This window comes from Hyaena hyaena, unplaced genomic scaffold (genome assembly GCF_003009895.1).
Source record: "Hyaena hyaena isolate Hyena2069 unplaced genomic scaffold, ASM300989v1 scaffold_70, whole genome shotgun sequence".
Lineage (NCBI taxonomy): Eukaryota > Metazoa > Chordata > Mammalia > Carnivora > Hyaenidae > Hyaena > Hyaena hyaena.
In genome coordinates this window covers 516,341-529,899 of record NW_024080701.1, presented here as the reverse complement: position 1 = coordinate 529,899, position 13,559 = coordinate 516,341, and the positions used below count along the sequence as shown (strand labels likewise).

At 43.8% G+C, this 13,559-nt stretch overlaps 1 protein-coding gene across 1 annotated transcript in view; it reads left to right on the top strand.

The window, feature by feature from the left end:
* GPR176 (G protein-coupled receptor 176) overlaps positions 1 to 5,357 on the top strand; it is a 122,109-nt gene extending 116,752 nt beyond the window's left edge. The window contains exon 3 of the mRNA XM_039232882.1: positions 4,159 to 5,357. Within this exon, the coding sequence (XP_039088813.1) occupies positions 4,159 to 5,281 (1,123 nt within the window). The 3' untranslated portion in view covers positions 5,282 to 5,357. The remainder of the gene's footprint in view (positions 1 to 4,158) is intronic.
* The last annotated feature ends 8,202 nt before the right edge of the window (positions 5,358 to 13,559 follow it).

The following is a 13,559-nucleotide window of genomic DNA, read 5'->3' as shown; positions in this document are numbered from 1 at the left end:
CTTCAGTGTACTAGAAGTCATTGACTTTGTGGGTAAGAGAGAGGGCTCTGGAGCCTGAAGTCGGCTTTAAGTCCTACACATAACTGCTTTTTTGCTAGGTTGCTTTGGGCAAAGTGGCTTAACGTTTCTGAGCCTAAGGGTTGCTCAGTAGTAAGAAAAATTAAGTGAATTATTTATGACCTCTGCTTGGAAAGGCTGAGCCAATATTTGTTCATCTTGGGGTTTCCCTTTTGATTGGCATATTTTTTCTTAGATATATTATCTGCAATTGTTTTACCATCAGATCTTGCTAGGAGCCACTCTAGCTCTTTGGGAGTTTCTCACGAGAAACTCACCATCTACAGGGGCAGCGGAAGCAGGTGACAAAGCCAAGTGTCACAGGCCAGGGTGGTTTTGTGTCTGCATTCCTGTTTACAGGGGTCAGTTACTCAGCAGATGCAGCTAATTGTTACTTGGTGGGGATCTAGACTCACTAGACAGGACTTTCTATTTTCTTAGAAAAGAAATCAGAAATCCGGAGTTTTACTATTTTTATTTTTTTTAAGATTTTATTTCTTAAATAATCTTTCTACCCAACGTAGGGCCTGAACCCATGACCTTGAGATCAAGAGTGGCAGGCTCTAACCACTGAGCCAGCAAGGTGCCTGAGTTTTACTATTTTTAAATGTTGGCACCTAATTTTCATTCAAAAAAGATTATGTGCGGCACTCAATCCCTTCAGCAAGGTGAACGTGCCCCATGTTGTGCCATTTTGCTGTGCATATCTCTTACATGCTTAGCAAGAGGTCTCTGAGTATCTGGAAAGTGCCATCGCACAGCCCTGGAATCTTAACAGTGTAAGGTTGGAGTGGAAAGTCCACTTACACCCTGGTGGATGCTCTAATGTATTTTGTGTTGAACTGTTCCACGTTCACGGCAAGGATCCTTTCCACCCTCTTTCTGCCACCTGCTTGGTGAGGTCTTCCGTCTTCTGTCCGTGTCGTGGGCCTTTCTTTCTTGAAAGTTTATTTCATCCGTTTTATGGAGATATTATTTACATATCATAAAATTCACCCATTGTAAGTGTACAAGTCAATGAATTTTCGTATTTTTACATTTTTCGTATTTTTACATTTTTACCTTTAGAACATTTCCATGCCCCTAAAAAGAAGCCTCCTGCTCAATTACAGTCATTCCCCATTCCCACCCGTGGACTGAGGCAATTACTGATCTACGTTCTGTCTCTACTTGTTTGCTTTTGCGAACATCTATTGTCATTCAATGCGTTCTTTTGTGTCGAGCTTCTTTCACTCAGCTTCATGTCTTCAAAGTCCATTCCTGCAGTAGCTTTAGTGCTTCATCCCTTTTCTCCCCAGTTCTCTTGAGATGTCATCGACGTGTAACAGTGTAGAAGTTCACGGTGTATGGCAAAATTACTGGGTTTACATATATTGTGAAATGGCTGCCAAAGTAAGTTTAGTTAACATCCGTTATCTTGTACAGAAACTCCCCACCACCCCCCAAAAAAAGAAAAAAAGGAGAAAAATGGTTTTTATTTCCTTGCGATGAGAACTCTCAGGATCTACTCTTAAATTTTTGCACCATTCTTTTTTTCTTATTGCTGAATAAATATTCCCTTGTATGGATATGCTGTAATTTGTTCATCTGTTTGCTAGTTGACAGTCATCTGGGTTGTTTCCACTTTCTGGCTGTTGTGAATAATGCTGCTATGAGTCCTGAAAGATTTTTACAATAGGACGCAGCAAGAGTGGGAACACATGATTCTGAACAGGTTGCCATTGTGCCTGGAAGCTATGTACTAATCCCTGAGGGTTGTTTCTGGGCTCTCAGTCTTAGACAAGAAAATATGTAAACAATAAGAAATCCTTATTCTCTTTTCAGCCAAAAATCTGTTGTATTTTAGCTATGATTTAAAAAAAAAAAGCTTGGAAGTCGTTTTGGTAGAAAGAAAAGAGTGGTAAAAAAAAATCCTATTTTATTATGCAGAGAAGCAGAGTACTGTTAAGTGTAAGTATGGCGTGCATGAAGACTAAGGGGAGACAATCCTTTGTCTCACGTCTTTCTCAGATATTTGTGGCATGGCCCTGAGTCAGCAAGTTAGTTGGGAGGCCACTTCTTACATCATCTTCTAGTGATGTAAATGCTAACAAAATGATTTATAGCAAGCGTGTGTACTTTTCCAGTACACAGTGGAAGCCAGGTCTTGTTATCTGTCAGTTACCAAATGGGAATGCATTCATGTGTGTGCACGGGACCTTTACAATGGATTGATCAGTTATGCTTAGAAATGTATCTATACTCAGAGAAAAAAATTGAGAGCATGCATAACCTATGCATTTCTTTCTCTTTCTTTCTCTCCCAGAAAAGACATCTAGAGCACATTTCACCACATTCCATCCATTCCTGGTCATCCATGGTCATGTTGTGCTTCCATCACATCTCCCTCAGTCCGGAACATTCTCTCCCAGCCTGTCCAGCCTGTCCCCTGCCAGACTCCACCACAGCGCCACCTTCTGTTGACATTTTCCCAGGTGCTCCTTCTCCGGGACCTCCTTTGTGCATACCTCTAGAAGAGCCATCATCTCCTTGGTCATAATTGCTCATCTGCATGCCTTTTTCTGCATGGAGTTTTGAGACATTCCTGTATCTTTTCATCTTTGTAACCGAGTGTCCGGTGCAGTACCTGGCATATGGGCAGAGCTCAGAGAGCCCCACGGCAGGGAGGCACACATGCTTATCTGGCCCTGTAAGTGATGGATGTTGATAGAGTTGTAAGGTCGACCCCAGCTTTAGCTGACCACAGAGACCCGTGTTCACCATAGGTCTGATGGCTAGCGGCAGCCCTTCCATAACAGATCTTATTCTTAGGGCCTGAAGAATTACTCAGTTTCCCTAAATTGTTGGTGATATTGAAACAAGCTGCTCTTGGAGCTCTGATGACAGAATCATCACATTAAAGCTGGCAGGAAGAAAGGGTTGATCTGATTTTAACAAAAATCTAATTGTGCAGGCATTTTAGACATATTAATTGTTCTTAGGGTCACTGAGTGATTATCCTGGGAACAGCGGCTATTGAGCAGGAATATTTTTTGTTATTTGAATTGATTTTGTGCAAAGACCTTGTCAGAGTCTATCCTTCACATGGGGCTCATCTGCCCTGGGCGGCTTGTAAATGCTAATGATATACATGTGTGCACTATGGCCCAAGGCTGTTTTGGATATGTTTGTATACAAATTTCTTCCTCTCAGTGGCTTTGAAAATTGCCCTTAAACTCTTCTAGCCCATGTAAAATTTTTTGACAAGTTACCCTTTACCCTTAAATTGAAAAAATAGATGTCTTTACAGTAAATGGGAGACATCCTTTATATTGAGGGCACTCTTTGGGATCTAATGCTGGTGGCAATATTTATAACTAGCTATGAAATGAAATGATTTACTTGTTTTCCTTATAGTCTTGAGAGTCTCATATGACAGGGCTCTTCTCTGCTCATTTTTTGAAAAGGTATTTTTTGGCCTAGTGATAATTCTATTGTATGGGAAAGTCCTCAAAACTGAAGATCTGACTTTCTTTTAAAAAAATTTTTTTTAAATCTTTATTTATTTTTGAGAGAGAGAGAGAAAGAGACAAAATGCTAGCAAGGGAGGAACAAGAGAGAGGGAGACACAGAATTCAAAGCAGGCTCCAGGTTCTGAGCATCGAACCCATGAACTGCAAGATCAGGACCTGAGCTGAAGTTGGGCGCTCAACTGACTGAGCCACCCAAGCACCCCAACCTTTTTTTTTTTTTTTAACTGTTTAAGAAATGTTTTTAAATTTATTTTTGAGAGAGAGAGTGTGAGCAGGGCAGGGGCAGAGAGAGAAGAGGATAGGGGATTCAAAACAGGCTCCATGATGACAGCAGTGAACCCGATGCGGGACTTGAACTCACGGACTGTGAAGTCATGACCCAAGCTGAAGTAGGATGCTTAACCAGCTGAGCCACCCAGGTGCCCCAAGGTCTGACTTCCTAATTCCTCCAGTGCTTCCCTCTGTATTAGGCTAGATAAAAAAACTCGACCCATTTTTTCCCCCTGTCTCCTACTTTTGGTAATGTAGATTCCCCTAATGTGCACTGCCTCTTCTCCTGTGAAACGAATTTTGCTTGTGCATTTTGCAGGTACTACTCAGTTCTTTATCCACTGGAGAGAAAGATATCTGATGCCAAGTCCCGTGAACTGGTGATGTACATCTGGGCCCATGCCGTGGTGGCCAGTGTTCCCGTGTTTGCAGTGACCAACGTGGCCGACATCTATGCTATGTCCACCTGCACCGAAGTCTGGAGCAACTCGTTGGGCCACCTGGTCTACGTCCTCATCTATAACATCACTACAGTCATCGTGCCTGTGGCTGTGGTCTTCCTCTTCTTGATACTCATCCGACGGGCTCTGAGCGCCAGCCAGAAGAAGAAGGTCATCATAGCAGCTCTCCGGACCCCACAGAACACCATCTCTATCCCCTATGCCTCCCAGCGGGAGGCAGAGCTACACGCCACCCTGCTCTCCATGGTGATGGTCTTCATCTTATGCAGTGTGCCCTATGCCACCCTGGTTGTCTACCAGACTGTGCTCAATGTCCCCGACACATCTGTCTTCTTGCTTCTCACTGCCATTTGGCTGCCCAAAGTCTCTTTGCTGGCGAACCCTGTGCTCTTTCTTACTGTGAACAAGTCTGTCCGCAAGTGCTTGGTAGGCACACTGATACAGCTGCACCACCGGTACAGCCGCCGCAATGTGGTTGGCGCTGCGGGCGGGGAGGCTGATGCCAGCCTGGAGCCCAGCCTGCGCTCGGGCAGCCAGCTCCTGGAGATGTTCCACATTGGGCAGCAGCAGATCTTCAAGCCCACGGAGGACGAGGAAGAGAGTGAAGCCAAGTACACTGGCTCAGCCGACCTCCAGGCCAAGGAGATCCTTAGCACGTGCCTGGGGGGAGAGCGGGAGCCCCAGTTCGCACCTCCTGTGCCGCTCTTGGGCGCGGGGGACTCTCTCTCCCAGGGGGTGCCAGCAGCCCCTGCGGAGCCTGAAACGTTGCCTGACAAGTACTCCCTCCAGTTTGGCTTTGGGCCTTTCGAGCTGCCTCCTCAGTGGCTCTCAGAGACCCGAAACAGCAAGAAGCGGCTGCTTCCCCCCTTGGGTAACACCCCAGAGGAGCTTATTCAGACAAAGATGCCCAAGGTGGGTAGGGTGGAGCGGAAGATGAGCAGAAACAATAAAGTGAGCATTTTTCCGAAGGTGGATTCCTAGTGAGGACTGTAAATCCCTGGAAGCTGCAGGGAGCTCCCGTACTCCCGCCCTCCCTTCACTCTGGCGGGCCCTGTGACTCGTGTAGCTCATTGCAGCCAACTGTGGGTTGACTCCTTCTGTGTGAGCCAAATGCTGTTGGAGCGAGAGGGAAACCTATACAAATCAATTGTCCTCTTTATTGAGGGAGTATATATATGTATCTCTGTGATCTGTGTCCTTGGTAAAGTTTACGTTCCTCTCCGTGAAGACAAAAGGTGGACAGCGTGCAACGGGTCTTGGAATGGGCATTGCATGTGCATTTTCTGAAGACCCCTTGGTTCCTGGGCCCAGCAGAGAAAATAGGGAGAGAAGAACATCCGTGAGTGCAAAGGGCATAGGGGCCCTCTAAGGGAAGCCCAAGATAATGATGGAGTGGTGTGGCCACAAAGAAAATGCCCATTCGATTTACTCAGATATGACAAGTATTAAAAAATGTTTAATGTTGATCTGTATCTTCAGGGGAGATAGGGACTTAGCATTTGACACCTGACACCTTTTCTCTAGAAGGCCTGATCATATGACTCAGTTTCTCCCGAAGCCCTTCATCTCTTTCACTGGGATGTAGGCAAGGAATGGCTCTTCCACCCCCATTTGACAGACATGGCAATAAGCTGTGCTAGCTGTACTGTCTTGATTATCTTGACAGTCTTCTAATACTACTAGACCTCAGAATGCTCTGTCGGCAGTGTTGGTTGGAAAACACTACAAGAACTTTACTATGTCTTTCCCCCTTCAATTGCATTTTTTCAGCCAATGAGAGAGAAGCTAAGAGGTAGAGAAGAAAGACAGAAATGTCCACACCCTGTAGTCTTTTTCTCTTCCAACGTTGATCTCATGTGAAAGGGGCTATGTCGCGGTCAGTAGGAGTGAAGTGCACTGAACAAGATTATCTTGTGCAAATTTTGGGATTCCAAGGTAATTTAAAAATGCAGAGTTAGTGTAAACGGGATCCTCTGGAAACATCAAGCTAAAAATACTTGACTAGGAAAAGTGATTCTGCCGAGAGAATTCTGACAAAGATGGCTTCCTTCTACTGAGGACTCCAGAACCCAGGTGTGGCCAGTGTTGTCTTCAGTCTCTTTGCACAATTGTGGCTCTCCCTTCGTTGTGGACACAAAGAGGAACAGGACAGGGAGAAAAAATTAATCATTTTAAATACCAAGGCAGCACCTAGCCCAGGTGAGCTCTTCACTTCCTCTTTTCCGGTAAAGTTTTAACAGGAGTTCAAGTGCATAAAGGAGGAGAAGGAGGATAGTGTCCTCAACAGATTAGCCTCCTGGGGGGGGGGGGGGGAGAGTCTCTTATAAGCAATTTGAGTCTGCTTTGGGGTAGATTTCGCCATGCTGAATTCAAACTACAGGTGACACTTCACTTTTAGTGAGGGCGAATGAAGTGCCAGCTCCACTCTTCTCTCTAGGACGTGTTGTTCTTGTTAACAGTATGTAGGGGGGACCATCCAGTGCCTTGAGCAAGCTTGAGTGAAAGTAGGCATTCTCACTGGCAACCTGCCTTCCACATCCCAAGGGCGGTGATCCTCACGGATCCCCTCCTTTACCCACATGGGCCCTCTGGCCCTCTGCGGAAGCTCAGACTATGCGAAGGGAGTTTCTTGTGATGTCTGGTGTGGTGTGGTGTCTTGTGATTCCAGAGTATGAACCCAGAATCCCTTCCCCGGAAGAGGGAAATCCTTCCTCTTCGTGTTTTGTCTCCTTGCAGTGTTGTGCACTCTTAGCACAAACAGGGGACTGCCACATCCTCTCTGAGCGCCCCCTGCCCTCGGCCCTTTGTGCATGCCATCTGTAGCTTCATGCCCTGGTAGTTAATGGTGGCCCTTCAAGCTTATCATTCAAACCTGTCTCAACTGTTACAGCTTCCACCAAGGAGAAACAAAATCTGTCAGAAAATTGTGTCTACTTTAGAAGAATCTGTCAAATGTAGCCACTTTGGTGTTGTTCTGATAATATATATGTACAACTTAATACACCCGGGTGAGGCAGACTTGGGTAGTTCTTACTTATGTATGTTTGAAGCACATGGTTGACTTCTAACAGGTCATTGCCAGGTGTATTTCTATAGTCTTTGAAGAATTACATTTTAATAAAAAACTGAAAAGCCGTTTCTGAACTCAAAGAAGTTGAATGAGCTATGTTTTTTTGTTTCTTCTTTTCCCTCTCAAGTGGGTGTATTAATGTAAACTGAGTGTTGAGTTAATCAAAATCATAGTGGTATTGGGAAGGTAGAGAAGTAGAGGGGATGATTCTGTGAGAGAGCAATCTTCATCTAGCCTGACAGGAAACAAATTATGTCCAAAATGGATGGTGCAGAAGAGAGGAGAATACACATATTTAGAAATACGCAGATGTGTGACCGTTCCACAGATAACATTATTGCAGGTCATGGCCTCTGGGAATGCTTTGTTTTAAGCCTTTTTGTTATTTTTTTTTAATTGAATATTTATTTCTAAGGAAGAGAGAGAGACACAGTGTGAGCGGGGGAGGGTCAGAGAGAGGAGACACAGAATCTGAAGCAGGCTCCAGGCTCTGAGCTGTCAGGACAGAGCCTGACGCGGGGCTTCCACTCCAGGACTGTGAGATCATGACCTGAGCCAAAGTCGGAAGCTCAACCAACTGAGCCACCCAGGCGCCTGAGGCCTTTTTGTTATATTTTAAAACAGTCTACATATCTAGACAAAAATAAAAATCAGCTTTTAAAAACTTCTTAATTTTGAGGTGCACCATCAGACTAAATAAAAGGAAAGAGAAGAAACCGTATGCATCATTAAAGGGACTTGAGAAAAGCAGGCCATTTAGGCTTTCAGAGTCAGAGTTGCCAATGGATTTCTGCTGGTACACTCAAATAATGTAGTTTGCTCAGATGATTCCTTTGATTCGGTTTTATGAACTAGGCCTTTATAGGGTGTTTTGAGTTCTGTCCTGCCCCCCCTTATTTCTTCAGTAACTAGGAGAAATACTTCTTCTTTCTTTTTTTGAGGAGTGTATTTATTAAAGTACATTTAAGATTTGGGGCGCCTGGGTGGCTTAGTCGGTTAAGCGTCCGACTTTCGCTTAGGTCATGATCTCGCGGTTCGTGGGTTCGAGCCCTGCGTCGGGCTCTGTGCTGACTGCCAGTTCAGAGCCTGGAGCCTGTTTCAGTCTGTGACTCCCTCTCTCTCTGACCCTCCCCTGCTCACGCTGTCTCTCTCTCTCTCTCCTAGAAATAAATAAAACGTTAAAAAAAAAAAAAAAGTAAAGTACATTTAAGATTTATTGCTACTTTTTCTGAGCAAGTTTAAGTAATACTAGTTTGCTTCAGAAATTTAGACCCCATGTAGTATTTTTTATTTATGCAAAAATATTGAGTTTAATGAATTAAACTATTCTGGAGTTTACTTTAAGTGACATCTACATCTCCTTAAGAAAATATCTCAAGTGGGGGCGCCTGAGTGGCTCAGTCGGTTAAGCACCTGGCTCTGGATCTGGTCATGATCTCATGGTTCATGAGTTCGAGCCCCATATTGGACTCTGGTGTTGACAGCTCAGAGCCTGGAGCCTACTTCGGATTCTGTGTCTTCCTCTTTCTCTGCCCCTCCCCTGCTCTCTCTCTCTCTCTCTCAAAAATAAATAAACATTATAAACAATAAAAAAAAGAGAATATCTAAGGTGAACACAGTATAAGTACCTTTGCATTAACTACTTTAAGTCATTAGAATATTATTTAGAAAATCCCAGTTAGTTTTAATTTACAATACTCTGTCTTAAAGTTTATTCCTTTGGTAACATTTGGCTTTTTAATGCCTACTTTGTATTTATATATGATGTTTCACTGAAGGATATTAAAGCACAGCCCACAGATTTTCTGTAGGAAATGAGATGATCTCTATTTTGCAGATGGGGAAACTAGAGGTACAGACGGCCACATCATTAGCCCTCAGAGATGAAGCAAGTTAGGGACAGAGCTAAAAACAGCACTAGGCATTAAGGCCCAATTCTTCCACTGCGCCCTCTAAAGTACTGATGATTATGATCATCCTCCGTTATTACGATGATTTTTGAATACCCACTTGGCAGATAGTATTAAACTGTACTGGGGACTGGATTAAAACCTTCAAAGCCTGAGAGCTGCTTTTCTCAATGTTATTTCCCAAATTTCCTTCTGCCCTGTGATTTTCCCTGTTTCATGGTAGAGTAATTCAGTTCAGAGTACATGTTAAGAAACCCTTAATGGAATGCCAAGACTGAGACCATTCAGCTGAGAGTATTCACAGACATCAGACATCGTCTTCTGCCTCATGTCCTCCTTGATATTTCTGCACCGATGTTACCCTTAGTTTCATTTAAGAGTCAATGGCATCAAGGGGCACCTGGGTGGCTCAGTCGGTTAAGCGTCCGACTTTGGCTCAGGTCATGATCTCACGGCTGTGGGTTTGAGCCCCATGTCGGGCTCTGTGCTGACCGCTAGCTCAGAGCCTGGAGCCTGTTTCAGATTCTGTGTCTCCCTCTCTCTCTGACCCTCCCCTACTCATGCTGTCTCTCTTTCTCAAAAATAAAGAAAAAGCTTAAAAAAAAGTCACTGCCATCAAATCATTCTTACCCATTGCCCAGGCTCCTGCGGGGACGCTTGCTCCTGTTTTCTGTGAGTACATGAAATGTTAACAGCAGTCATTCATCCATGACAGTAAATATTACTGCATTTAACAATGTTATTATAGGGGCGCCTGTGTGGCTTAGTCGGTTAAGCGTCTGACTTTCGCTTAGGTCATGATCTCACGGTTTGTGGGTTCGAGCCCCGCGTCGGGCTCTGTGCTGACTGCCAGCTCAGAGCCTGGAGCCTGTTTCAGAGTCTGTATCTCCCTCTCTCTGACCCTCCCCTGTTCACGCTGTCTCTCTCTATCCTAAAAATAAATAAAAATATTAAAAAAAAACACACTGTTATTATAGTGGAGCATAAAGTACTTAAGATATGGTTTCTGCCCTCTGGACAGCTTAGGGGAGAGACAAATCCCCTGTAAGAGACACACAGCAGGAAATGCTCAAGTGCTAAGAAGAAGGGCTGAGGAAAGTGAAAATTAGGTTTCGCCGAGAACGTGCATCTTCATTAGTGATTTTGTTCTATGGCTAGTTCTATGCAAGGTTTTTCTTTAAATTCAGAAAATTTCTTTCTCCATAAAATGCCCATTTACTCCACATAGTCGTAGTACTTGGAATGTGGAGTATCTTAGCCTAGTTATAATTTAAAATGAAGAAACTGTGGCCCAGGAGACTGATTTTTTTTTAAGACCTTGAACCAGAACTCATGATTTTAAAAAATGCCTAACCCATAAGCAAGATGTGGGGAGTGGAAACCAGTGCCTTTAAATGTCATTTTCATGATGAAATATAAATAATTCAATAGATGACGAAATGAAGATGAAGAAGAGATGAAGATGAAGAAATATTTTCCCAACTAAGGCTTTCTGTTTTCTTATCTGCTACTTACTTCAGATGGGCAACTACTGCTTGGCACTGGAAAACCCTGCCCTTACTGCTGACCCTTTCTGTTGCATGTGAGTGGATGGAAGGAGTTGGAAGGGAGTCATGTGACCACCTAACCCTGCCCCTGTCAAGATCACTAGACATGATTAGAGAATGGCTAAAAACTCACTTTCCCAGAAATAGTTTGCTGGAGGATTTGACTCCAAGTACATGACCAGGGAAAGGCAGACAAATGAGCGTAGGAATGCCAGTGTGCCACCTGGATACAAAATTACCCCAAATTTGGGTCAAGGTAACAATCTCTAGATTCATAACAAAAAAAATAGTTGGCAATTTTCACAAAAGCACCAAGTCATCCATAGCAAAACCTGGAAGACAAATGGCATTCTTCAGTATAGATAGGAAGGCTGCTTTTGTTTGAGATAAAAATACTCATTAACAATTGCAGTGAAATATTCAATACAGAATTTCAAGAACATTTTAATTTCTTTATTTCTATAAAGTAAAGAAAAGTAGGAGTACCTTCCCATTAAAAAATAGTCTGGTAAATTGAAGTCTGGAGAAGTGAGAAGCTTGTCTTAATTATTTTTTAAGTTTATTTCTGAGTGTGTGAAAGAGAGAGAGAACATGAGCTGGGGAGGGGCAGAGAGAGAGGGAGACGCAGAATCCAAAGCAGGCTCCAGGCTCTGAGCTGTCAGTAGAGCCCAATGTGGGGCTCAGACTCACGAATTGCGAGATCGTGACCTGAGCTGAAGTTGGATGCTCAACCGATTGAGCCACCCAGGCGCCCCAGAGGTTTGTCTTTCTGAAGGCAACAGTAGAGGGGAATGCAAACCCAAATCTCACAAAACCTAAACCAGTTTTTAGTTCATTCTATTGCATTGTGCTATAAGAATTAGGGCATACCTACTGTCATTTGCTTTGTTTAATTCTTTGCCTCTAGGTTCCAGGGGACAAGACAGATGGCTGTTGTTAGTTCCAAGATGCAGTTATTGCTGTCGAGCCTGTTGAGCAGGTGTCTCTTATGCTGATAAGAATATCATTGCAGTTGAGGCCGGGACACATGAACAGGTCATTTCCAGACGGAGCCAAGCTAGCTTCAATTGGGTGATCATAGAGTCTCAGAGCTCAAAATAGGCTTAGAAGCCTTTATCCAGCCCTTATTTTCCTAGGTGAAGACACAGGTAGAGGAAGGTCAAAAGGCCAGGCCCCCAGTCAACTCTGCAGAGACCTGATGAGAAACCAGGGAGGGAAGCATAATTTAAAAGGGTTTTATGTCAGTGTAAAAGTCACACAACACATTTTGGGCCAAATTAGAATATTCCAATTTGGTATGCTAAAATGAAGAGAAAATAAATCAGCTTCTGTTAATAAGGAGAATGGATGATCAACAAAGAAAGATTAAACAAGAAATCCAGTAGTCCTCAAAATGTTGAGTAGTTCCTAGTGTAATAAACACCTTGCATGTCCAGATGGAAACGTCCCTTTGAATGTGAGCTAAGGAAAGGGGTGTGTTAGAAGTCAGTGAGAGGCTGGGGCGCCTGGGTGGCTTAGTCGGTTAAGCGTCCGACTTTCGCTTAGGTCATGATCTCGCGGTTTGTGGGTTCGAGCCCCGCGTCGGGCTCTGTGCTGACTGCCAGCTCGGAGCCTGGAGCCTGTTTCAGTCTGTGACTCCCTCTCTCTCTGACCCTCCCCTGCTCACGCTGTCTCTCTCTCTCTCTCCTAGAAATAAATAAAAATATTAAAAAAAAAAAAGTCAGTGAGAGGCTAACACATCCAGGATGGCAGCCTGGCTGCTGACCGAGGAACAACGCCCCGTGCTTATTTACCCATCTCTGAGACCTTAACCCTGGGAAAACAAATTTCTCTGCATTGCTGCTTAAGACCCGTGAAGTTTGGTTTGAATACATTTCTAAAAGACTGTGAATCACTTTTAACCTTATTTTGGCTAAAACAAAGATTTACATAATAATAAAGATTTACATAATTTACATACAAAAAATGCATTTTAGTACATAGATCAGGAGACCCAATTTAAAATAAAACAAAACAAAAAATAACAGGAGCGCATGGATGGCTTGGTCAGTTAAGGGTCTGACTTCATCTCAGGTCATGATCTTAGCGGTTTGTGAGTCTGAGCCCCATGTCACATTCTCTGTCTCCCTCTCTCTCTACCCCTTCCCCGCTCATGCACGTGCGCACTCTCTCTCTCCCTCTCTCAAAAATAAATAAACATTAAAAAAATAAAAGAAACAAAACAAAAGCCAAAACCATACAGGATCAGAGATCTTGCTCAATTTAAAGTTATGGCTTGGAATCAAAGATAGGCATGAAGCATGACACTCAGAAGCGGCAGGGGCCAGCACCCAGGATGGATTGTCACAGTGAAATTGCTCAACTTCTCTTCGGCTATTATCCACAAGCAGTGTCTCATCCATTCCTCTGGCAGAGGCGACATGCCAGGAGTAGAACACCGTAATCTCAACTGGCATCCAGCAATGGAAACAGCAGCTATCCTCGAGAAGGTTCTGGCAATTCTTGAACTCTTTACAGATCCAGAATTGCTGCAGGCGACCAAACTCTGGAGCCGGCAATATAACTAGAGAATGAAGCAGCCTGTTACTGGGAGGGAATTTTCTGAGAAGAGAAACAAATTTCTCCCTTACTGGTGAATGACTCACTTGGCAGAGATGATCTCTTGAGGGCAGAACTGAACTGAGATGAAAAAAAGAGTCATTCTGGAGTTTAGAAGATGTCTTCATGATATT